The sequence below is a fragment of the Erpetoichthys calabaricus genome, chromosome 11 (genome assembly GCF_900747795.2).
Source record: "Erpetoichthys calabaricus chromosome 11, fErpCal1.3, whole genome shotgun sequence".
NCBI classification, from domain to species: Eukaryota; Metazoa; Chordata; class Cladistia; order Polypteriformes; family Polypteridae; genus Erpetoichthys; species Erpetoichthys calabaricus.
In genome coordinates this window covers 136,938,632-136,962,080 of record NC_041404.2, presented here as the reverse complement: position 1 = coordinate 136,962,080, position 23,449 = coordinate 136,938,632, and the positions used below count along the sequence as shown (strand labels likewise).

General features: G+C 45.6%; 3 protein-coding genes across 4 annotated transcripts in view; 2 read left to right on the top strand and 1 right to left on the bottom strand.

Moving 5' to 3' along the window:
- Positions 1 to 4,745, top strand: part of mapk8ip3 (mitogen-activated protein kinase 8 interacting protein 3) — an 88,357-nt gene extending 83,612 nt beyond the window's left edge. Inside the window, 3 exon segments of the mRNA XM_051934273.1 lie at positions 871 to 1,050; positions 1,582 to 1,728; positions 3,846 to 4,745. Coding sequence (XP_051790233.1) covers positions 871 to 1,050; positions 1,582 to 1,728; positions 3,846 to 3,967 — 449 coding nt within the window. The 3' untranslated portion in view covers positions 3,968 to 4,745.
- Positions 4,746 to 8,345: 3,600 nt separating this feature from the next.
- On the bottom strand, positions 8,346 to 18,264 carry nme3 (NME/NM23 nucleoside diphosphate kinase 3). The gene is made up of 5 exons (XM_028814036.2): positions 18,112 to 18,264; positions 13,329 to 13,459; positions 13,141 to 13,242; positions 11,318 to 11,430; positions 8,346 to 8,642 (listed from the first exon to the last, which is right to left on the bottom strand). Exons 1-5 carry the CDS (start codon positions 18,155 to 18,157, stop codon positions 8,525 to 8,527), a joined length of 510 nt encoding a protein of 169 aa, XP_028669869.1. The 5' UTR covers positions 18,158 to 18,264; the 3' UTR covers positions 8,346 to 8,524.
- Positions 18,265 to 18,332: 68 nt separating this feature from the next.
- telo2 (TEL2, telomere maintenance 2, homolog (S. cerevisiae)) overlaps positions 18,333 to 23,449 on the top strand; it is a 32,732-nt gene continuing 27,615 nt past the window's right edge. For both annotated transcript variants that reach the window (XM_051934275.1, XM_028814028.2), the window contains exons 1-4: positions 18,333 to 18,657; positions 21,720 to 22,053; positions 22,264 to 22,541; positions 22,635 to 22,703. In XM_051934275.1, the coding sequence (XP_051790235.1) occupies positions 21,734 to 22,053; positions 22,264 to 22,541; positions 22,635 to 22,703 (667 nt within the window). In that variant the 5' untranslated portion in view covers positions 18,333 to 18,657; positions 21,720 to 21,733. The remainder of the gene's footprint in view (positions 18,658 to 21,719; positions 22,054 to 22,263; positions 22,542 to 22,634; positions 22,704 to 23,449) is intronic.

Genomic DNA, 23,449 nt, shown 5'->3' with positions numbered 1-23,449 from the left:
TTTTTGGAGTGCAGTTTCAGTTTCGTCCTCCTGATCAGCCCGAGGGCGGCTTGTTTGGACTCTGTTTATCTCCCGGGCCTTTCATTTTGATGATTCGAGATCCGTCGCTGGCTTAGAGTGTCACAGTTTATATTTAAATAGGACAGCGAGAGGGGGGAGTGGCCAGTGATTAAATAGAGGGGGTGTGGCTAATGCTAATTAGGCGGTGGTCTTGATGACGAAGCTGCTAGCACTGAGACACCTGAAGCGGTGCTGGTCGAAGCCCATGTAGAGCCCAGGCGGGCTTGGCAGACGTCGCTGCTTGTTGGCCATAGCAGGTAGATGGCATTATGAGACTCTGATGCCCTGTGGGTCCCCCTTTGTGTCTGGAGTGCAAGCCCCATCAATTGCACAAATGGCACCCATCTGTGCATATATCAGGGACATTAAGAAGTGCATACCACCTATAGGCACACTTTCATAAACGCTGTTGAGCGGGCACTGGTGCCCAGTTAGTATCATCAGAGTTTGATGACCTTTTCCCCCTCATGTTTACTTTCATTAACGGTGCCCACTTATTATCATCCTGATTTGATGACCTCTCCCTCGGTGTCCAGAGTGCGTGCCCCTTAACTTTCATAAATGGTGCCCTTCAAATGACAGCGCCCTCGGTGACCACTTGACCGACTCTGACCAGATGGTGTCATTCACAGTTGGGCAGCTGCTTTGTCACCTCATCACATCCTGGTCCTCTGCTCACACTTGACATGGCTCTGTGGCTTCATCAGGGTGGCCTTGACTTTCAGTTGGATTTGGCCTGATAAAGTCGGCGATGTCTGCGTTGCGTTACTAAACGAGTGAGTTGATACTAATTACCTTTGGGTTTTCTAGCTACTAAAATATCCCCGACATCCTCGGAAGGTGGGCCATCGGGAGGAGTCATTCACGTGTACGCCGACGAAAACTCCGAGGCCTCTGCTGGCAGCTTCATCCCGTACTGCTCCATGGCTCAAGCCCAGCTCTGCTTCCATGGGCACCGGGACGCTGTGAAGTTCTTTGTGTCTGTGCCAGGTAAGAGAGCTGCCCGCTGCTGGAGTGCAGGGCTGGGCATTTAATGGGTTCATGCCCACTATAGCAGGGTGGGAGTGCCCATCAATAGTCTTCTTTAACCAGTGAGAATATGCTGGTTTGGGGCATCATTTCTTCATTTCTGCATTCGACTTCCTGGGATTTTACAATAAATTTGCAAAGTTTGGCAATAAGAGAAATGAAGCAGTGGAGCTCACTGTCATGCCACTCATCTGAGGACCTCTGAGGTTGACATAAATTGGAGTTGAACTTGTGGAGTGGGGGGAGTGAGTTCCTGGGGGGGCTCGTGCGTTGCTGACCACAATCCTCATGAAATGTCTTCTCTCGTTGGACACTCCATGATCTCCATGATCCACGAGAGCCTCCTTGCATTGCCTTGAAAGGCCACAGCTGTTCGTCTACAATTATGAAATGACAAACACTTGGCATACTGGGCACCGCCAGCTGCTTCACATCTGGTGATGATGTGCGGGCAGCGACCTACTGAGCCTCCTTCTCTCTGCCTCACTATAGGTAACGTTCTTGCCACCCTGAATGGCAGCGTTCTGGACAGCCCGTCGGAGAACCCCAACAGCACGGCGCCCAGCGAGGAGGAGACGCAGCACGTGCAGAAGGTCCTGGTGCTGAGCGGTGGCGAGGGGTACATCGACTTCCGCATCGGTGAGTAGAGCTTCTGTGAGGCCAGAGTTGTGGTGAAGATGAGGGATTATAAGGGGGCATAATAAGGAAACGTGGAAATCGAGGGGGGCTGTGAACTGTGTGGCGGGGAAATAGTAAGACCCCCAGATGGATGAAGGTGAGAAGACAGAGACGAGTGAGGCCGGCGGCGCTCTGGCCAGGGGACCTAAACGCTGTTATGAAGGAGTGTTTCGGCCCCCCCACTCTCTACTTCATACATTTTATAGTAAAAAAGATTCATAGGCGTCAAAACCGTCTGCACGCATGTCCTGGTGACATCTCGGCCCCCAGTTTGCACCCCGACACTGGCACTGGGAGAGCCGATGGGTCAATTGGACAGACTTGGAACAACCAAGACAAGTGGACAAGGTGGGAGTGAAACGAGTTAAGGTTACATCTGCTGAAATGACAACGCTTGGGGACAAGAGGGGCGCGGGGGGGGGACAGTGAAGAGCAGGACAACAGGAAACGAGTCGGAGTCGATTATAGTGTGGAGATGGCACTGAGCAAGGCTGCTAGTGGGGTCTCAGAGAGCTTGTTTCTGTGTGTGTGTGGGGGACACTTTAGATGTCATCAAGTCCAAGGCAGACTTCAGTATGAAAGCACCTGCCACGGGCAAAGTGCCAAGATGGCCGACTGTTTCTGTAAACTGAGTGCCGACTTGTGTGTCGCCCACACGTTACTTCTGATCTTATCACTTGATGGTTCATTTCTCCTGACTTAGACGTTGTCGGCTTTTTGGAAATTAAAGGCGCGTGCTGTGCCTGTGAAAAGCTCTTCACCCCCTTTGGAGGTTTTCACATGTTCTTGTTACACGGCAGGGGGCTTCACTCGCGGTCCTGGAGGGCCACAGGGGGCTTCGCTCGTGGTCCTGGAGGACTGCAGGTTTTCCTCATTAGCTGCCGGTAACGACTCTCACGTGTTGTGCTTTCATTCATCTGCCACAAATCGTTGAGTCTCCTCTTCTGAGAAGGTCCTCATCTGTGGGTCTTGTGGACCACAACACATTTCCACCTCACAATCCTCCCCTTCTCTCATTTACATCTAAACGTTTTATTAACATGGACCCTTCACGATCACCGTTGTCCCTGGAGCTGAGTCAGCTGGAGAGCTGCTGGCTTCTTTGTTTTCTGCATTTCGTTATTAGCCGTGGCTGGTTAAGAAAACTGGAAACAATTCAATACCATTAATACAATACCAAAATGATTCAAACCGAAAGGCAGCTGCTTAAAACTCGGTCGTTCTGAATAGTAACAAGCGAGGAAACTAAAACTAACATAACGGCATTAGCAGAAGTGGAACACAGCGATTGGCAGAGTCCCAAAGATGGTTGGGGTGCCAGCCGGACCACCTGGTTTTAGTTATATTGAGTGGACACACGGGGGCGCCACAACACAAAACATCGGGCTGTGACTCGGAGCGGCGCTCTGCTGAGAGTTGGGGTCACAAGTCAGACGCCACCTTCTGATATGCTTCGGACCGGAGACAATGGGGCGGTTTCTGTGGGCATCTTCTCAGAACGGTGGAGGACTGAGACAAGGCGGGGTGTGACAGCGCCCCCTCTCGCTCTGGGGTGGTACCGCATACCTGAAGAGAGCTGACAAGGTGGTCCTCAGGCCCACATGCGTGACACAGCAAGTGAATGGGTTTGAATTAAGAAATCAGGTGAGGTGAAGACCTGCAGCCCCTGCGGACCTCCACCACCTCAGATGGTTTCTTTTTTCTATCTGACATTACTTTGGACCACCTTGCAGAGATTTGTTTTCACTTTGACGTTAAAGAGTCATTTTGTTTTTGCTGATCAGTGTCAAAAAGGCCAACTTCCACCCGTGATATGTCAACTTTGTGTAACAATAAAATGTGAAACCTTCCATGGGCTTGAATACTTTTGCCAGGCCCTGTACAGTCGCATAGAAGGCTGGCGTAATGCCCTGGCTGAACAGAAGGTGGCAGTGGTGAGCTCAGCAGGTTTAATGAGCCATTCAGGCAGTGACTGAAGTGACAATGTGGGCCCAATGAGAACCGGGGTGGTGTGGCGGTCCTGAGGTACGTAGAGCATTGCTGCATATTTGTCACAAACTTAATTGGTGTCATTCCAGGTGACGGGGAGGATGACGAGACTGAGGAAGGATCCTCCGAAGAGCAGCCAGTAAAGCCCATCCTGTCAAAGGCAGAACGAAGCCACATCATCGTGTGGCAGGTGTCTTACCTCCAAGAATGAAGCCTCGGCCGGTCTCCAGAGATACTGTGAATGACTCGACTCGTTCCAACTTCCTTTCCCAGCCCAGCCGAGTGACTGGAGATGTGGCCTCTTTGTAAAGGTCTCCTGCGTTCTCATTTCTTTGTTCGATCCTCAGATGGCACCTCTTTCCATCTGTACATAGCATCTGTATGATACATGCCTGGGTGGAGAAGGAAGGGGTTCCTAGTATTTGTGGCAGGAGGTGACCATCAGTGGGGCCTCGCGACATGTGCTGCCAGGTCTTTACCGTCACGGTGTGTGCACAGCAGGTACGGGCGCCACTGGGCTGTTTGGCATCACTTACCCAATCCTCCGTGGCATCTTTCAGCTTGGCTTTGCTCTTGGACTTGTTCCCTTGGGGTGAGATGATGGGACCATAAAAGTCGTGCAATGCAAGTTCCTTTGCTTGCGTCACCCTTGAGAACCTTAATGGATCAAAACCAAAACCCAGCCTTGAATTTGCGACCCCGGAGCGAGAAGACGGCCATTGAAGCTTTGATCTCCTGCATTCCTTACTGCTGTCATGTCCGATACCCGCCTTGTGCTTTAATGAAAACGGGAGGAGGCGCGTCACCTGCAAACCCATGGCTTGATGTCCCAATCCACAAAGAACAAAATGTTTTAAGAAATAACATTTGCTGTAAAATTCTGTCCCGGCTTCCCCCCCCATGTTATGTAAGAAAAGTGTCAAACATGTATTAAACATATCTGTGTTACGAAGTACCGCTGAGCATGGCGCATCTTTAACGGGCACAGCAGCAACGGCTATGCTGCTGCTGCAATAAAGCAAGAAGAAAATACCCAGCATGCTCTTTAAAGCAGCCAGCGGGTGGAGGGGTGGGCCAGAGTTTGGTTTGAAGTGAGAGGTCAGGTGCCAGTTTTGATGTTGGCACAGCACCAGCAAGACATGACTGGCAGCAAAGGGTTCCTGTGAAGAGCTGCTGGATTACCAACGTCCTGGGCAGGGGCTCACTTTCTGTCGTAAGTCGTTTTTTCAGTTTGGCGCGACAAATGCTGATAAGGCAAACGCCCCGTTCGTTCACATTGGCACTAATGAGAGTTTGCCTGGTGGGCAGTGAGGCGATTTTTGGATTTTGTTTCCGTGATGTTAAAGGAATTTAAAAATTTGCACACCAGCTGAGACTTCCCAGTGTGATGGCCTCAGGGGCTTTGAATGGCAGTAGATAAACTTCATGTGCTACAAAGTACTGGACGTGTGCGGAGACCACCGAAATCCTGATGTGAGGGCATGCTGGGTAGTGTGGACTTGTCCTCATGAGGCGACGTTTGGCTACTTTTATTTTTAATTTCTCGTATAGAGTGAGTATAGGAATTGTGAAAACATTTGACCTCGAGATTTTGATGAATATTTTAACGTTTTAGACCTTCCTGAGTCCGACGCTAACATTTTTGAAGTGACGACTGTCTGTAAACACAAAAACGCTTTGAGTCCATGAGACTTTAGATCAAAAAGAGGAATTCTATCAACTTCTGGCATCCGGAGATGGTACTTGAACGGAGGAGTGTTGCAAATGTTCAAGTAAACTAAGGTTCTAATTACAGAGAGATGATTCACATTGTGTGTGGATATTTAGAATAAAACGCAAACAGATGATAGGAAATCCGAGCAAAATCAAACTCGGCCACAAGTCGTGTTGTATTTACACAACCATCATGGAAATAGCAAAGTGAACTCGATATTAAAAACGCTATTCGATAGAACGCATGTTGTTTCAATATAGCTATTCATTTTATTTTAATTTCTACATCACGAGTTTAGCAATAACGTGTGAACATGGGAACAATAAGCGGCTACGTCCCTGTCGTGTTCCTGGTAATACATTTAATGATATTTATTTTTATATTTCCTCCATCATTATCATAATTTAATATAGTTTTACTTGAAGCAATTTATTGCACCAAATATGATATCACACAAACACTTTTTCAATGTTTTTAGGTGACTATAACTCTTTTACTTTGCATGTCATCTCAGTAACGCATAACTAATCATGATGAAATTCCACCGCTGTTTTCGACTTTCCTCTGTGATAAAACATCATCTCTATGTATATATAAAAATCCAGTGTCTGTCCGTCTGTCTGCTTTTCTCGAGAGAACGACTTCACGGATTTAGATCGGGTTTTTTCTAGAATTTGCTTGAACATTTCGGTTGGTTTTGCGACTTCTCTCATCGCGCTAAGTATCAGAGTTTGCTTGTGGTGCCGATTTATTTGCGCAAATGTGAGAGAACCACAGCGGGCCGAGGGGAGGCGGGACCCCAGGAGTATGGAGCTGGGTGGGGCCATCCTCACTCACGTGCCAGTCTCCGTTCGAGTCGCTCTGCCTCGCGCCACGTGTTGGAGTGCACCTCGCCTCCGTTTAGCTAGTGGTACCTGTTTGTTCAGCAGACATTATCATCTCAAGGTTGTTAAGGAGTAACGTTTGACGTTTTTGATGGGGAGATCAGAGCTCCATGTGTTTTAGAGCGCAGATGTCGAACTCCGGTCCTGGAGAGCCACAATGGCTGCAGGTTTTCATTCTAAGCACCTTCTTAATTAGTGACCTGTTGTTGCTGCTAATTAGCTTTTGGTTTAGTTTTAATTAACTCCGCTCAGAGCCCTTAGTTCCTTCTTTTTCCTTAATTAGCAGCCAAACAATAATGACAGGTGACCAGCTAACCACATTATCTGAACATAAAGAAAGGTGAGGGCCTTGGTAAGGTTGATCTCTCAGGTCAATAATAAGAAACAGAAAATCAACAGTTTGGGAAATGTCTGCTGTAGCAGAATGAGAGCAGCAGCAAGCTGTGGAATTAAACAACAGAAACTGGTTGGAGTTTGAAGCCCCAATTTAGCTGGTCATCCGTCGGCTCGTTTCATGTCTCATTTCTGTTTGGCTGCCATTTAACGAAGAAAAGAATCAATTAAGAGGACTGAATCCTTAAAAACAGGGCTATTAAAAGGAAGGGAAAAGGAATTAATTAGCAGTGAAAACTGGTGAACTATTAGAAGAAACACCTGCAGCCACTGCGGCCCTCCAGGCCCGGAGTTTGACACCCGTGTTTTAGAGGGCAGAGATAACACGGCGCCATGGGGAGGACGCTCTCCTGTCAGAGATGAACACTCAGATGCAGTGCCAACGTCTGACGTACCCACCTTCCGCTTGGCCAGAGATACCTTCTCAACTTTTTACATTTTTGGCAAAGAGATCACAGCTACATTCTCATCCCTGATAGCAAAACCAAAAATATTGTGTAAGAGGCGGCCCTCAGATACCAGAGCTATTAATAGAAGTTCTTCTCAATACAAATATTACGTTTTTTATGTTGATGATTTTTAATGTTTGTCCTGTTTCACTACTACTGTGGGTGTCTGTCTGTCTGTCTGGCCAGCATGAAGCTCAAAGAGCCCCAAGTTAACGAAGTGCGAGGCTACAGCACGAGGCTGAAAGAAAGCGACTCCGCCAACGAAAGACAAACTCGCTTAGCCGCCGATAGCCAAGGGGGACAAGTGCGTCTGCAAAACCAAAGCGCCGACTCTGCCTTTCAGTTTTTTTCCTGACAGTTTCAGTAGTTTGTAGGAGCCCAGGCTATTCACACAGCTAGTTTTAATGTAAAGTTTGATTATAAAATTATCGATATAATCAATGAGTCATAAAGAGACTGGAAGTCGAGGGGTGTGTGCGCTCCCGATTTGGTTTTTTTTTTGCCTCTCCCACAGTGTGAGGTCACCCTGTTACCCTAAACTGCCTTGTTGGGGCCTGCAGTGACCTGGAGCCCCCACAACTCGCTGATGAATCAGAAAACGGACCGACGCATTTTGTGAGAGACGGACAGGCAGGATTTGTTTGTGGCCATTCCATACATTCAGATACCCGCAAGAATGAGCAACGGCAGCCACTCAACTGCCAGCGCGACTTGGTGGGGTACTGTATGACAAACGAGAGTTTATTTTGTTTTAATTGGTTTATTTTATAACAAATACAGCAGCACAACTACACATCCGGTCAGCTGATTTGTGTTTTCTATTCCATGGTGCTGGACAGTGGGGACATGTTACACGTGGAACATGCAAGTGAGAATTTTGCTGTCCTTGTCACGTGGGACAGTAACTTTACTTCTACCTGTCTAAGTTATTAAAAGCTTTACTATCATTAAGCTAACACGGAACCTGTTCTGGCAGCCGGCTTACCCGTATTGCAAGGTGCACCCCAAAATCCCACCCTCTTATATCCCAATTGCCTTGGAGATAAATTGTAGCCAATAAGCTAGCAGGATATCCGGTTACTGATTGGTTAAACAAATCATCAAATGTGTTTTGAAGCCAAAATAAAAACTAAATAACGACCGGACATGTGACCTTCCCCACCCCTCTGCCGGCTGGCCAGAATCAAACATGTACAGAATCGGCTCCGCGTTCAAATGAGGTAGAAAACATCCCGGAAGTCAGCGCTGCTACTTGTAGACGCGTCGTGTGTGTGAAACTCGGCAGGTGTTTGAAAGCACTTGGCTGGACGGCAGGAAGGCCCGGCGCTTCACTCGTAGATCCAGGGCTCTGCCGACTCGTCCCAGCAAATCAGCTCATCCTGCCTGAACCAAAGGAGGATTTCACGCCGGGCACTCTGGATGGAGTCGCTGCCATGGACAACATTCCTGTTGAAAAAGGAAAATCAGTTGGAGGCGAAGCTGGGAACATTCTGGAGTTTTCTTTTACGCTTACTGAGGTTACAGATATGTGAACTCCCCGTGAGCTTTTAGACAAATGATATTGGAAAACAGAAATAAACTAAGGACCCCCTAATAAAGAAGAAAATCAAACACCAGGGGGCGTTGTCTGTAAGCCAGTGGTTCCCAACCTCTTCTATGCCCCCCCCCCCCCAGAAAATGTTTCATTTATGTTTGCACCCCCTAAAAAAGTCACATCTCATTTTTGAATAACATACAGCACTGCGGGCGAACAAACAACTCAAAACAGAAGCTTTTAAGTCAAAGTGAAATATAAACTGAGTAATTTCCTTTATAAATCTGAACAATCTTGTAAATGTGATCCTCGTGACGCTCAGACACTCGATTGACATCCTGCAAAGTATCAAGTGCCACAAGAAACTGACACACGATTGAGGGGTATGTGGGATTGGAGAGCCCAATAAAGCAAACGGTGCTAACGTGCCACTAAGCAATGAAACCCCAGTAACACCTGCACTGCGGTGCAAAAGCAGATGCGTCACACAGTTAAAATGGCCGCACCACTGCCAGGACCGCCAGCAGGAGAGGTGATGGGCTGAGTGGAGGCCCACAGGTGTTGTATCCTCTTCCGTCCCCCCAGTAAATGCATCAATCAAACCTTAAATCAGTGACGTTTCACTATCAGGTCTTGCACAGAAATCAATACGTCACCTCGGCCTTCTCTACACATCACTGCAAGGTCCATTAACTTTAAAAACAGTTATTCGCCTTCATGAATGCTACGCCCCAAACACGCGGAAACACTGCGGCTCATTCCCAGGCGACCATTGTGCACACAGAGCTTCATTCAGATCTCCCACACTTCGAGGGCAGTACTGGGGGTCTCATTCGGTAGGTCAGGCTCGACTGTTTTGAGTTGGACCGGTGAACATCGGGGCTTTGCTGGTCAAGTGTATTATGAGAACAACTGAGAGTTCCATACACACTTGGCGCTCGGTCTAAATGCATCTGTACCAGATCGGAAAACGATGTTGCTATGGATTTCTACCCTTTGGGCAACTGGGTCCACACTGAAAAGAAAATCACCCGGCGGACTTTGAACTATTAGAACGCCAGAAACTATGAAAGCAGTAGGAGCATCCATTCAGCAATCGCCAAGGCATTCCGCTCATAAGCATCGCCATGGCACTGGGCATATCAAGTCAGAGTTTGTGGAGGATTCTGCATGCCGATTTAAAAACTGCATCCTTACAAGATGATGTTGGCTCAAGAATTAAGTGAGAGATCATGCCAACCGTAAGAGCGGAAATCCTTGAGCAGGTTCCTGCTGCAGTTATTCGTCTGAGTAGCAATGAGGCTCACTTCCATAGCAGTGGAGCCTTAAACAAGCAACGACGGCCGCCATGTGTCTGATATGAATTTTAAAACCCATTAAAACAAAACTTTTTATGTACTTTTCAGAAATATATACAATTTTTTATATAGCTTTGTTCGTTTTTTATACCCCTTGAAAATGTGAGAGATCTTTATGCCCAACCCTGCATCATAGAATAGAAGCACAAACTAATAAATGAGCTACAAGTGATGTCACACTGCAAGAGAGAAGAGTCGGACAACGCACATCACTCAATCTGGGCAAATTGTGACGCAGCCACCCTCCTTGTCATGCCCCCTGAAATGCCTGGGGGTGCCACCACTCTAAGGTAAGTGATTCAAGCTGTGCCCCCTCCTTAGAGTGGCACTCAGCAGCAGCTGAAATCTTTTTGAAGAGACGGACTGTGACAAGCTGGTGATGAAACTATAAACAATAAGTGTGATAAAGTTTTACTGCCAATTTGCGTAAACGACAAGAAAAGAGCTGGGCAAGTAAGCAGCCTCGTCATATTTAGCAAATCAGCAATTCAAAGAAAAACAAAACCCAATAAAGCTGTCGTTTGATATGTCGTAATACCTCAGCTGACTGCCACAGTTCAAAATGAGTAAAAAATCAGGGTATTGTTCTAATATACGAATGAAATGCAGTTTGCAACTAAACAAAACTCACAATAGTTTATTTTCTCTTTAAAAAAATCAAACTGAGTCGCACTTTTGCTAGTGCTTTGAACAGAAAATTAATTGGGCACGCCAGCTACGCAATAACTGCATGGTCTAATAAGTTAGATCTTTGGGAAAAGCAACACCAGGGCAAGTGGAGCCCCCCCAGTATGACTGAGGACCACCGCTGGACCCTTAAGAGGGACATTTCTGTAAAACAATCCCAGTGTGTATACATACTGTAAATATATGTCTGCTGTAGATCTTTAATTGAGTGTCATTTGGAGTGATTGATAAAGTCTCGTTAGATATTTGAATTCAGCGCGATAATACTAAGATAACGATAATAAGATTCACTTATATTGACAAAAAAAAAAGGTTCCATTTTGTTGCCCAGTGAAATGTCATCCAAGGGACCCTTACTGTCCCAGGCCTCGCTAATAGACAAGAAGTCCAAGGTTTGCTGCTGAGTGCCGAGAGCTGCACTTCACTCTTAAGGATGTGAATAGCAGGAGGGTCAGAGAAGGTGGTCAGAATGAATCACGGAGGTCTGGCATGTGGGACTGCAAGGCTCATACGAGGAATCTGTAGGACAAACCCACACTCACCTGCTGACATCCACGCAAAAATCTCCTCTGATTGTGCCTGGAAGTGAATCAGCCGGGTTTGTTTCACCTAACATCTTCCGGGCCATCTTCACCACATTGAAGCCTTGCCAGACCTTCAGAGAATTAAAAAAAAAAAAAGGAGTTAAAAATGCAAAAATCAGTGAAACAGAAACGGAGCTGGCCGGGTACTTGGAGGAGCGCTGCAGGCCCACACTTATAATACAAACGACTACTCGTTTTATTTAGGCATTTAAAAATCAGCAGAATGCCAAATGTCTGCCATGGGCTACATGGTGAATTCTCCCGCCATCCCAATTCTGTGCGTTTCCTGCATTACTTCAGAAACTTCATCGTCCCTTCATGATGATCTTAGTGAAGAGGAGGACCAGGAACAAAACGCACTCCTCACGCTGTCCCCATCACCATCTAAAGACAAGCTCTGACACACACACACACCCCTAAGGCCAATTTCATGTCTTTTGTGGCGGACAGCCAGTGCCCTTAACCGGCCGGGATGCCCCGAGTATGGAAGGACTGGTGGAGAGAGTATTTTCAAGGCCCTTTTTCCCCTGGACTGACAGCGGGCAGTCTCCTTGGTTTCTAGCAGGGCCACGGGTTTGTGAGCATGGAAGCACAGCCCTGCTGGGGCCTGTGGCCAGTGCCAGGGGGCACCTGGACTTTTGCAGCACCCTATTTATCAGCTGCCGTAAGAAGCTCGTTGGGCACCTGGACTCCTTCTGGGTGCCCTATAAAAGGAGCCACTCGCCACCACCCAATGGCCTGAGTCGGGAGGAAGTGGACGAAGCTCTTGAGGAGGAGTGGAGGCGGAAGGACTGGCAGGGACTGTGGGACTGTGTTGTGTTATGTGAGCTTTGTGTGCTGCCTGTCCGAGTCGGGGATAGGGCGGCTGTACGTGAACTGGGCTTCACACCTTTTACATCATTTTTAATGGATACGTTATAATTTAGCTGCATGTAATTTATACAAACTCACAGAAGTACACATCTGGACAACCCTGTTTGTGGTAGAAACTGACATGACGACAGAGGATGGCACGAGAGACTGTGCTCCACTATTAAAATGGCTGCTGCACGTCCCAAATTCATTGACCTTTAAAAGCTGAAAAAGGGAAAGCTTGTTTGATGCTGCCGTATACGGTGAATACATGAAGAAGTTTCCAGCGCCTCTCAACTGTCCACATCGGGCCAACGGGAATTTCATTCCAATATAGCAGTGTACATCTCATGCCATTCTCCACCAGCTTACGCCGCTTCAGGTGCCAGTCTACCAGAGGGCCTACTCACCAGTTTAGAGTTGGCTAATCAATGTGACCTGCACACGTTTGGTAATGCAGGGGGGTGACATTGTGCATGACGAGGCATGCCATTTAAATCCTGGACTCTTTATCTGTCAGGGGAGCGGTGCTGACCACGATGCTACCAGGCCACCCACAAGAGAACCTTGGATGTCAGTAAGTTCACACAGGGCTGATTGAACTATGCATATTGTTACACTTTGTTAATTTCATTTTACTTCTGTATAAATACTTAAAGAGTGTAATATCATTATATATTACTATCTTTACCATATACAGTGTTTCTAACCCAGTTTTTCTTTTTGGGAGTTACATGCGCAGGATTAGTTCTGCTTCTGCATCTTGCCATAGCCAGGCGTAAAACATCAGCAGACTGACCTGGGATCCCAAAATCCTTACACTGCACCACCTCTTCTGCCCTGTGGCCATCGTCACAAGTCTCTGTGACAGCAAAGCCTGCCATTGCAGCATCTCCTGACAAAGCAGAAAGAAAACTAAGCTGACTTACCATTGCGACCACAGGCCCGGAGCTCATGTAGCGAATCAGATGTTCATAGAAGGGCTTCTCTCTTAGTTCGATGTAGTGGTCTTTCAGGAGGCCTTCTGATGCCTGTGTAGGGGGCGCACAAAACACTGATCAGCCAGGATATACACACAAAGAGGAAGACGGGGGCTAGGATTTAACAATATTGGTACCTGCATCAGCTTTAGCCCCACCAGCTTGAAACCTTTCTGCTCAAATCGGTTGAGGATCAGTCCCACTAAGCGGCGCTGCACGCCATCGGGCTTTACGGCAACAAAAGTGCGCTCGTTGACACCTGTCCATGCTGCGGGGACACAAAGGAGCAACACTGAGCTCATTAATAAGAATCACATTGTGAAAAATCTTTAAACTCTTTGATCCGTCGCGCTTTACGCAGAACCTCACACCAACAGCATGACATCACGATGCTTCACAAAGCACACAAAAGCACAACCAGTGCTGTTCCTGCATTAAGGGTCAGAGGGGCACATCTGCACCAGATATTGTACCAAATAAGGGACACGTTCCCTCAAGTCACTTAACATATTATTAAAATGTTTAGAACAACCCTCGGCTCTATTAAGCAATTTGTTCCAACTTTCTACAATATGCCCGATGTAATTAAAGAGTTAGAAAGGCTGTGCTGCTTTGTGGTTGGCAAAACTGTCGTCATGCCAGGTGCTGCAAGTCTGTTTCTCGTTGAGGGGCTGAACCAATTGGCCCTGCAGTGTTCTCTGTTCCCTTGGGTGTTTGTGCACACGTGCAGCCTAAACTTTCAATGTTAGACTTGAAGCCTGGAGGTCATCGTCCAGATTTAGATGAGCACTGCCTGGCGTTTATTTTTTTAGCTTTTCCCAGTGGAGGTCATTCGGCACACAACAGCAAAGAGCTACACCAAGTGCACTGTTATTTTCTCCTTTGAAGGTAGCCAAAGTTATTTGAACAAAAAAAGAGGTCAAAATCAAAAATGAAGTCTTCCCAAAAAATTCCACTGCATCTTGAGTTTCACCCTCAACCGATGAAGACCCAGCTAAATTGGAAGACGCCACCAAGAAAGTCACTGTGTGCTCCTTCTACTCTCTACGTGGGGAAGAAACCAGGAATCTGACGCTCCTGCATCCAAGAGGTGAAAGATCAGGAGGTGAAAGTGTACGCAGGACATTTTGTTTTCAATAATTTGCCAGCCTCACACTGATTTGCAAATACACAGACGCATGGTGGTCTGCACTGCTACTGCACATGCAAGTGTGTGTCAGCTGTGTGTTCTGTCATTGTGACTTCTCCTTTTTTATGTCAAAGCCATTCGATTCCAAACCTGAGGTGTTGCCGTTTCAATTAAGGCACTTCATGGCCAAAACGTTTGTGTGACAAATGGGCAGTTGCAGGGCACTCACTTGTTTTGTCACAATGTCACCGGATTTCTCAACAATCGTGACAGACCACCAGTCCATTGATTGATTTATGGAGAGTGAAAGGTGAGTGAACTTGCATGTTTCAGTAGTTGTTAGTAGAAGAAGGAAAGTCATACTTCGAGAGACGACTTCATGCAAATGTTAAAGAACTCGGCACACATGGAGGAAAATTCAATTTTCATGCCAGTAAAGGCACTGATCACATCTGTAGATATGAATAATATACAGGTGGGATCCCATTATAACATAAAATAAAAATATTTTGTTATAACGAATATGGGGAAAATATTAATACTATTGTGGACGCTGAAGTCGAAAACAACGGGAGACAAAAACATCAATTTACAATAAAAGCAATTTCTTTATTCTTGGTGAATCAAAGAGCCTGCCATACAGCTCAGTGCCACTGACTGGTCAGATCAGACAGTCTGCTTGAAAGAAAAAATCCCTCTCTTTATATTATCTAGCTTGTTCATTAGCCAAAGAGAATAAACATGACAGTTCATTTTGAGGTCATACATAGATTGCTGTAAGTTACGGTTACATCCTGATTTATTACATACAGGAGTGCACAGAGTTTCTTACCAAAATAAAGAGTCACCAGGGCACTCGCATTCCTAAGAAATGCGCCCTTATCAGCACACACACACATACAAGACCAGTTTAAAGCAGTTTCTTATAGTTCAGTACATTAGTTATAAAGAAATTACATTCTTATAGCTTTAATATCTTCATTAGATTGTGTCTGGTTAGATTGATAAATCCTTATTTATTAATCCATAACACTCATATTTCTTATAGTTTTAAGCAAGAATTCAGAAACTGATCACAGCTGGTTTATAATATCACAGGGTGTTCTGTTAGTATCAAGAGGTCAGCATTTTTTCATAAAAGAATGCAAGTTAATCTAATAATTTTGTGCACAAGCTTAATTCTTTTTCTACCTAAATGAAGAACAAATCATATAGAAGTAATAAATCATATAGCTGTCTGCAGCATGATTAATGCAAAATACAGTCCTTAGTATGTATGAGGTAACTACTTCTAATCATTACAGTTAATAATGTTTTTTTCTTTCTCACTATTGTGACTAAGGTCACCAGCTCCATAGCTGCTCTGCTACATCTGGTAAACAGTAAACCTAATCTGAAGGTGGGAGATAAAGCAGGACGATTGCCGTGTTGTGGCTCCTATTCTGAACGAAGTGTTGAGACTGGACCTGCCTTCTCTATACAGTAATGAAGTACCGGTATTTTCCTTGAAAACCTGGACTCACCTTCCTGTCTCTCGTGCAACTCTGTAACCCGAGCTTGACAATACATGTATAAAAAACTGCTTCTTAAAACTACTAAAAATATTTTATTTGAAAACGAGACGTTAGATGTAACTTCTTTTTTTTTTTATAGAAATACAGGTATGAAAATACAGAATGGAAACAAAACATTACATGAAGATGAAGGCGCGACTCTGAATGCTTTCGCCATGTCATTTTTCTTCATTCTGGAATCAACTTTTTCTAGGATTGTTAATTTTTCTTTCAGCGTAAACTGATGCCGTTTCTCATATTTTTTGTTCATCTCAAAGAAACCTCTGAGAAGTGGTATGAAACTCGAACAGTCCAGTATCTGCACGTTGACACAACTACCCACTCGACGGCCAGGTGGAGTACTGACTCTGAAGTCAGCTATACCTGTATGATGTCGTGCCTACACTCTCGCTCAGAAATATCACAACAGACCGTCGCTTTCTTTGCAGCAGCCTGTTGCAGAGATTCTGAGACTCGCCGTGGAAAGTGTAGGCTGGCATTAAGTATGTTTTGCATTGCATTATTATCTTTGGTGGCCATTTTTGGTCAAACAAACGTTCATCATTTATTGTGTTTTATTCACATTTTGTTAAAATGAAATTCGTTTAACAGGATGTTGTATGAATGTCTATGCCCACAAAAAGTATTCGTTATTCTGAAAATTTTGTTAGTTTGGTATTCATTATAACAGGATTTGACCAGAATTCACTTAAACATATCACTTGTGTTTTATTATAGAGTTTTGAGCGATGTGGACTGCTGTGTTATTCAACTAGTGCAGTGGTTTTTAAAGTGAGGTCCATGAGTATGTGCCAGGTGGTCCTTCTTATCAGTAATGCCACAAGAATCAGTTCTAAGACTTTGAGTACAGAACACTTGGTTTGACTTTCTTTCATTTCTATACTGTACTATGTCTTCCCACTCTCATCCTGTACTCTGAATTAGCATGGTAGCCTATAAAGTAGCAGCACAAGACTGAGGAGCAGTGCGAGTTTGGCAGAGTTTTGTCTGTGCTGGGTGTCTGTTGTCTTTCTTTGGGCATCTTTCAAAGGCAGCACAGCGGGCACCATGCAGGCACTTTAACATTAAAGACGTGTTTTCCGATAAGCAGCCTGTTCAGGCTTACTAACTCACTGCTTGAGTCTGTGGGCCGACTCACCTTCCGTGTCCTTTGGGTCATCACAATATGTTTCCAACGAGAACACGTAGGAAAAAAAAAAATTAGAATATATGGGATGGAAATGTTTTACCAGTCTGGTGTAGGAGGTGTGCTGCTCTTCTATGTTGTGTCTTCTGGAGAAGCAATCCAAGTTCAGGTGATGCAGAATGGCTGAAAGCCAAAACGCATCAGTAAAGTCAACTCCATCACAAGACTTACTCAGGATACTCTGGAGGCTACTGTGGACAAGTGGAGGGTGCCAACATTGGATGCCATCATGAACTGTCCATCCCTTCCAGGTGGGTCCTTTTCGCCACCAGCTCACATTTCCATGGTGTAATATAAAGAGCCTCTGGGGGTCTTTTCTGCTTTCTACCTTTAGGCCCTTCATCACTTCCTCCTGACCTCTCTCCCTTCATTCCAGCCAGAAGCCATAAGAAGACAGTACAGTCTTCAATTTACTACAGCTATTTTTAATATAACATTTATTGTAATATATGTTTTTATTCTGTTGTCTTATATTGTAATGTGAGACGGTACTTTTACGGCATTTCCCCTTACGGATTAATAAAGTATATCTAATCTAATATCTGTATCTTCGACAACACTACACTTCGAGACTCACTGAACTAACGTCCATCCAGCTCTGTCAGTCCACACGAGGGCTGCATGATAAATACATGGCATTAGACGTGCCAGCCCTGTTGTTCCCATCAGCACAGGTGTGCAGCTGGCGGCAAGCTGCTCACGTGATCACAGGTATTTCAGATGGCACCTATTGGGCGCAGTCGTTGCCATCCTCAGTTTGGCTTGTGCACATTCCCGCTGAGCACGGCCGTGATTACAGAATCTCATAAATGCATGTATTTTTTAAGTTAAGATTTCATTGTCGCACCCCGCATTGCCGCCGCTCCTTACACACCGGCAGCAGATATTTTCTTTTCATTAAGACGCCAGCGTGATGCAAACTAAAGTAACAGAAAAACAAAAACACATTTTCCGCGCTATCCTGACTCGCTCAGGTTCTCCCCCTGCTGAAAAGTTCTTTTATTGCACATTGTTAGGCGCGGGCCGCTTACCTGTCTGGAAAATATTTGCAAAGATGGTCATAAAGAGACAAATCATTATTGCATCAGTCCGAGGGGCGCCTCTTCAACACGAGTGCCGGCACAGCGAGGATGAGCACGTCATAGGGGCGGGGTTTAGCGCGCACGGTTGACACCGCCCAAACTGTACGGCGTGCGTCACAAACTCAACCACGTAGGAGGTATGGGTCGCCGTTTGGGTCTAAACTGTTGGGGGAAATGTGCGTTTGCATTTAGAGTTCTTTGTACGTCATGTGATTATTTTTCCCCCCTGTGTGGCATAAAGTACTTTGTGCAAAATAATATTTAAAGTGTGATGCGAGTGTTGTGACGCAGCAAATTATAGTTAACAAAACGAGGGCTTCGTATACAGCCTTGGCTGGTTTTGAGCGGGAGCGACAAGTGTCAGAAGTCGCTGCCTTTCATGTCTACTGGTCAGCGGAATGGGGCGGCATGGATTACCCGAGAGCGATGAAGTGTCGTCCAGCAGTGGCCTCTATTAAGGAAAAAGCGAAGACAAACGGAGTCCGCTGAAAGCAGGTGGGTTTGTGTTGGTGTCGACGATCCTGCTGACTTTGCGTGTTACCCGCGCTGTGTACGTTGTCTCTACGCCACTAAAATCACTCGTTTGCTTTGTTACGAGCACTAAAATGAAGGAGTAGTGAGCATTACCAGTGATGCCGTGACTGTTAGAAAACGGGACGGGGTTTGCATAAAAAATGGGAGAATCTGTGAGGATCCCGGCACGTGAAAATCCGAGCTGTCCGTCCGGCATCGCAGGGCCCTTCCCCAGTAAAGTTTAGGAGTTCCGGAGGTTGTCGCTTTGCATTAGACGTCAGTCCAAACCTTGTAGCCGCAAACTCTGGGATACGCCCGACTCCACGATGGTTAAAATTAGGGTCCTGACTCGGCAGGGTGGCCAGGTCCAGTGAAAACCGAAAAACCGGCTAATGTCGCTAGAGAGCAGCATAATGAATGGCATCTGGTCGCGGATTATAATACTCAATGTGAAATCGAAGAGGGGTGGGGTGGGGTGTCCCGCTTGGAGTTTTTTGGGCAATCGAAGAGCCTTCCGGGAGGCGGGAGGGTGATTTATGTTGCAGGCTAGAAGACTACTGGATGGTAGGGGGTCATAGAGTGGGGGGTGCCAGTAAGGGTTTAATGGTGCCCTTGAAAAATACCCCCAAAAACTGCACCCTGCCAAATCAAAATTTGTACTCGTTCAAGAATTTCAAACCAAATTTTGTAGGAGACCTGTAAATCTGGCAGACCTGCTTGTGGCGGGGTTATCGGACTCAAATAATGACGACTGTAGATGCCAAGACCTTTAAAAATTACCAGCTCAACAAAAGCTGAAAACCCATGTAATGGAGCAAGAGACCAGCCCATTAAATAAATGATCTTACTACAGAATAAAAAAATCATTTGGACTGGAGAGGTTAAGGTGCCGGTGCAGCTATGCTGAAACATCCAAAAATAGCCAAAAAAACTCACCCCACCAAATTGGTATTTTTATCCACTTAACAGTTATGTATCAAAAGCTGGTGGATAATCTGCACATCTGGCAAGTAAACCAAACGACATAAACGTGCAGTCCAGTGGGCCATTCAACGGAGCTCCTGAGGTCTGCTGCCTTTGTCTTCTCCCAAGGGACCCCAAACGGCCACCTTCAGTAATACAGCGCCCATTTGGAGTCGCTGACTAAATTAACCTGCAAGCCCCTCTCAGCCTCCTGGTGGCCCAATGTGGCTGGAGTTGCTCAATCAGAGAGTCCCTTCACCTCAGACTGACCCCGTTGGATTAGCTGGCCGTTTTTGTTTTCTCTTCTGCATTTAGAAAATCGCATCAGTGTGGTTTCTACATTTATAAGACTTTTATAAATATGTTTTTTTTTGTTCTCCTCTTAATTATTTTTTATCTGTGTCGTTTGTTCACTTATAATGACAGTTTCAGGGTTACTTTGACGAAGACGTTTCTTCACAATTATGGTATAATTTTCCTCCTGAAGCTGCGTTCTAAAGTGAGGCATATTGTATACATTTTAAAAAACAAATAGCCTACTCTTGTGTTTTATCACGGAGCTAACGGGTCCCGGGGTCCCACTGTGAAGAAAAGCAGGTCTCTTTAAGAGAGGAAATAAAAAAGCAGACCATTGTGGATTGAGTCCTTTCAAAAGGGACCAGCTGTGTGCTTCACTTCGCCACTCGTCTTCCTGCATGGCAACCTTTCAGTGCCACAGACTGTGAGTTCAACTTGGAAAAGTCATTGGTATTGACTGTTGGTGCCCAGATGTGAATTACTGCCTCTGTTCTGTAGACAAATGGACAATAAAAATGGAAAAGGTCACACTTACAATCGCATCTTCTTCTCTTTCACTATGCAGGAGCTTGTTTTGTTTTTTCACAAAGATGGTGCCTGCTGCCACACGAGTGATAATGTCCTCGTGTGTTTTGGTAAGAGTGAATACTTGGCACACATGTAGCATGTAATCAAGTGACAAGAACTGAACAGATATTATGGGCATCCCTCTGTCTTCCTAACCTGCTTATTCAGAGTGGGGAGCCTATCCCAGGTGGCATTGGACACAAGGCAGGAGCAATCCCTGGACGTTGCCTGCCAAACACACACAAACGGTCTGCTTTAGCAATGGCAATTCAGTAACATCCAAACTCAACCCGTGACGGCCGCTGCGAGCTATAAACGGATCCTTACCCTGAGGAAACGGTTCCAAGAATTTTTGATTACATTTATTATTTTCGGGTTTTTTTGTTGTGACGAGAATTCCTCAGAAACGCCAAAAGGCACATTTTTTATAAATAGAAACCTTTGCTACTTCAAAGTGTACATATGTGATAAGTTTTAGGGCTTTTCTTCACAATGCCATTCCAGCCCCCATTAGCTCCCCTTATAAAATGCTAGAGTGGGCTAGTTATTTTTTAAAATGTATAAAATATGCTTCAAGTTAGAGCACAGTCATATGAGAGACTAATACACACTTTGAACACTAGAGGTCGCTGTTGCCCCTTTAAACCCAACAGACAGATACGCAGACACAGGTAAAAGCACAAAGAAATTCTTTTAATTCAGCACCACAGCCACCATAAACAATTAAATAAACAATAACTCCTCCCAGCAAGCTCTGTCCTACTCCTCTCGACTCCGACTCACTTGCTGGGTTCCCACCAGTCCTTTAAATAGTCTTTGACCCGGAAGTGCTTCTGTCCTTCCGATCACGTGGCTCGTCCGCACTTCCGGGTCAGGTTAGGTTTCTTCTTCATCCTCATGACTTGACAGTACTTCCGGCCTATAAGGGAGGCATAACTTCCCCAGTCCTTCCTTAGCACCCCCTGGTGGCACCCAACAGGGCTGAGATAATGAACTCCAAGTCCCAGGTCCCGCGCCAACGTTTTTCAATTGTTTACGACGTTCTGCTTTGTTATCTAATCTTTGTCCTGTATTTCCAGCCCCGGGCCTGGTTAAATCTCTTTCTCGTGGGATGTATGTGTCTCTCCAAGAAAATCACGTCTCGTCTCCTTCCAAGGTTTTTTTTTTTTATAATAGAGAGGTTATTATTATTATTATTATTTGTTTTTGGCTCCCAGGGTGCACTGCTGTCATGGATTCAGTCAGACTTGTGGTTCGCCAGTGTATCAACACGCTGTCTTCTTCCAAGGACTCCGAACAAGCTGTGCAGGCGTTGCAGACGGTGAAGAAGTACTTGGACAAAGAAAGCAATGAGCTTCCCCCCAGTGATAAGGACATATTTGCCAAGTTTCACTATACCAGGCTCCTGCAGGCCCTTATCAGAAGTCTTCATGCAGATTGGGTGCAGACATTGACTCCCAGGCAGCACCGGGAACTTTGGGATGGATTGTTTCTGAGTGGCCCACCTGACCAGGCATTTCTGGTCATGCTAGATTCAGTGACCTCTATCAGGTGAGTCATTTTGTGTCTTTCTGCTTTCACAGCATAGCATCACGTTTTGTAGAAATGGACACTTCTGATCCAAGTGCACAAGGCTGCTTCAGGTATTCTAACTGGAATTGTGATGTTTGTTTGGCCCCATCTGTCAGGAACTTCTAATAAGTTCACAATGTGGCAGCTCTCATGCAGTGACCCTGCAGGTTGATTCCTTCTCGTTTTCAGCCCTAGCACCAGCTTGGACCGGCTGCTGGATGTCTTGGATTCTTTCATGCAGAGTGGCCGTATCGGGGACCTGCTCTGGTCAGCCTGTCAACGGTCCACTCCTACCAGTTCCCTCCAGATGCAGGACACTTTGCTGAGTCGTCTGGTGGCCTTGCCCGACTTGCTTGCTAATCATCTGCAGCACCATACCCGTCCAAACTTCTATCCACAACGTTACTATCCTCTGCTGGCCAGGGAGCTTTTTGCTGCTCTAGAGAAGACATGTGAGGCACTAAGAGGTAATGGAATAGGGGGGGTTGTTGAGAATATCCTAATGAGATGGTGGGACTTGGCTCCAAGTTCAAGCTAACAGTGTGTGTATTCCTTTGTAGGTCAGACTGACTGCTCTGTGTCCTTCTTGGCTCAGCTGCTTGGAAAAGTCTGCACACAGGGACATAGCGGTAAGTCGAGAAAAGTGAGGTACGTAAAAAATTATGAGCACACGACTGGATGACTTTACACAAGTAACGTGCCATCATTCCACGAATGTCTGGATACTGTTTGCTGTGCTCCAGCGCTGGCCCACGTTGAGTTTATCTCTGCTGTCACTTAGAGCCACAGAGGGGAAGTCACATGTGAAGGAATGACCACTTTTGGGTGGCATGTTCTGTCAGTTCATTCTGTGATTGTAGGAATATTTCTTGCAGAATTTTTGAAAAGATGAAATTGGCAAAACAGGGAATGCAGCATTCCCTCCGAAAATGTGTAATTGTGGATGGCATTGGATGATGAGTCTTCTATGAGAGGTGGCCCAGATAAATAATAAAATCAGAGTTTCAATAACGTGAAGACCGTATTGATTCACTGAATCCCTTTTTATAACTTGTTCTAATACACAGGAGGTCAGCACACTGTTGTTTGCTTGCATTGTAAATGAAATTATAAACTAATACACTAGTGGCACGTAGACTCAGTTGGAAGAATCCTGACTCTCCTACTCGACGTCGGAGGGTCAATCAAAGTGTCACTTAGAGGATCTGTGAAGAACTTCATCAACACCTGGCAGGATCTCATCAATAACATTTTAGAATAAGCTTTTAAATTGAGGTCTCAGGTTCTCTCCCCTGTTTTACTTCATTTATCTTTATTCATTTATCTGTTCACTTATCTTTACTAGCATAAAGTTTTACACTGCTGGCCTAGCTCT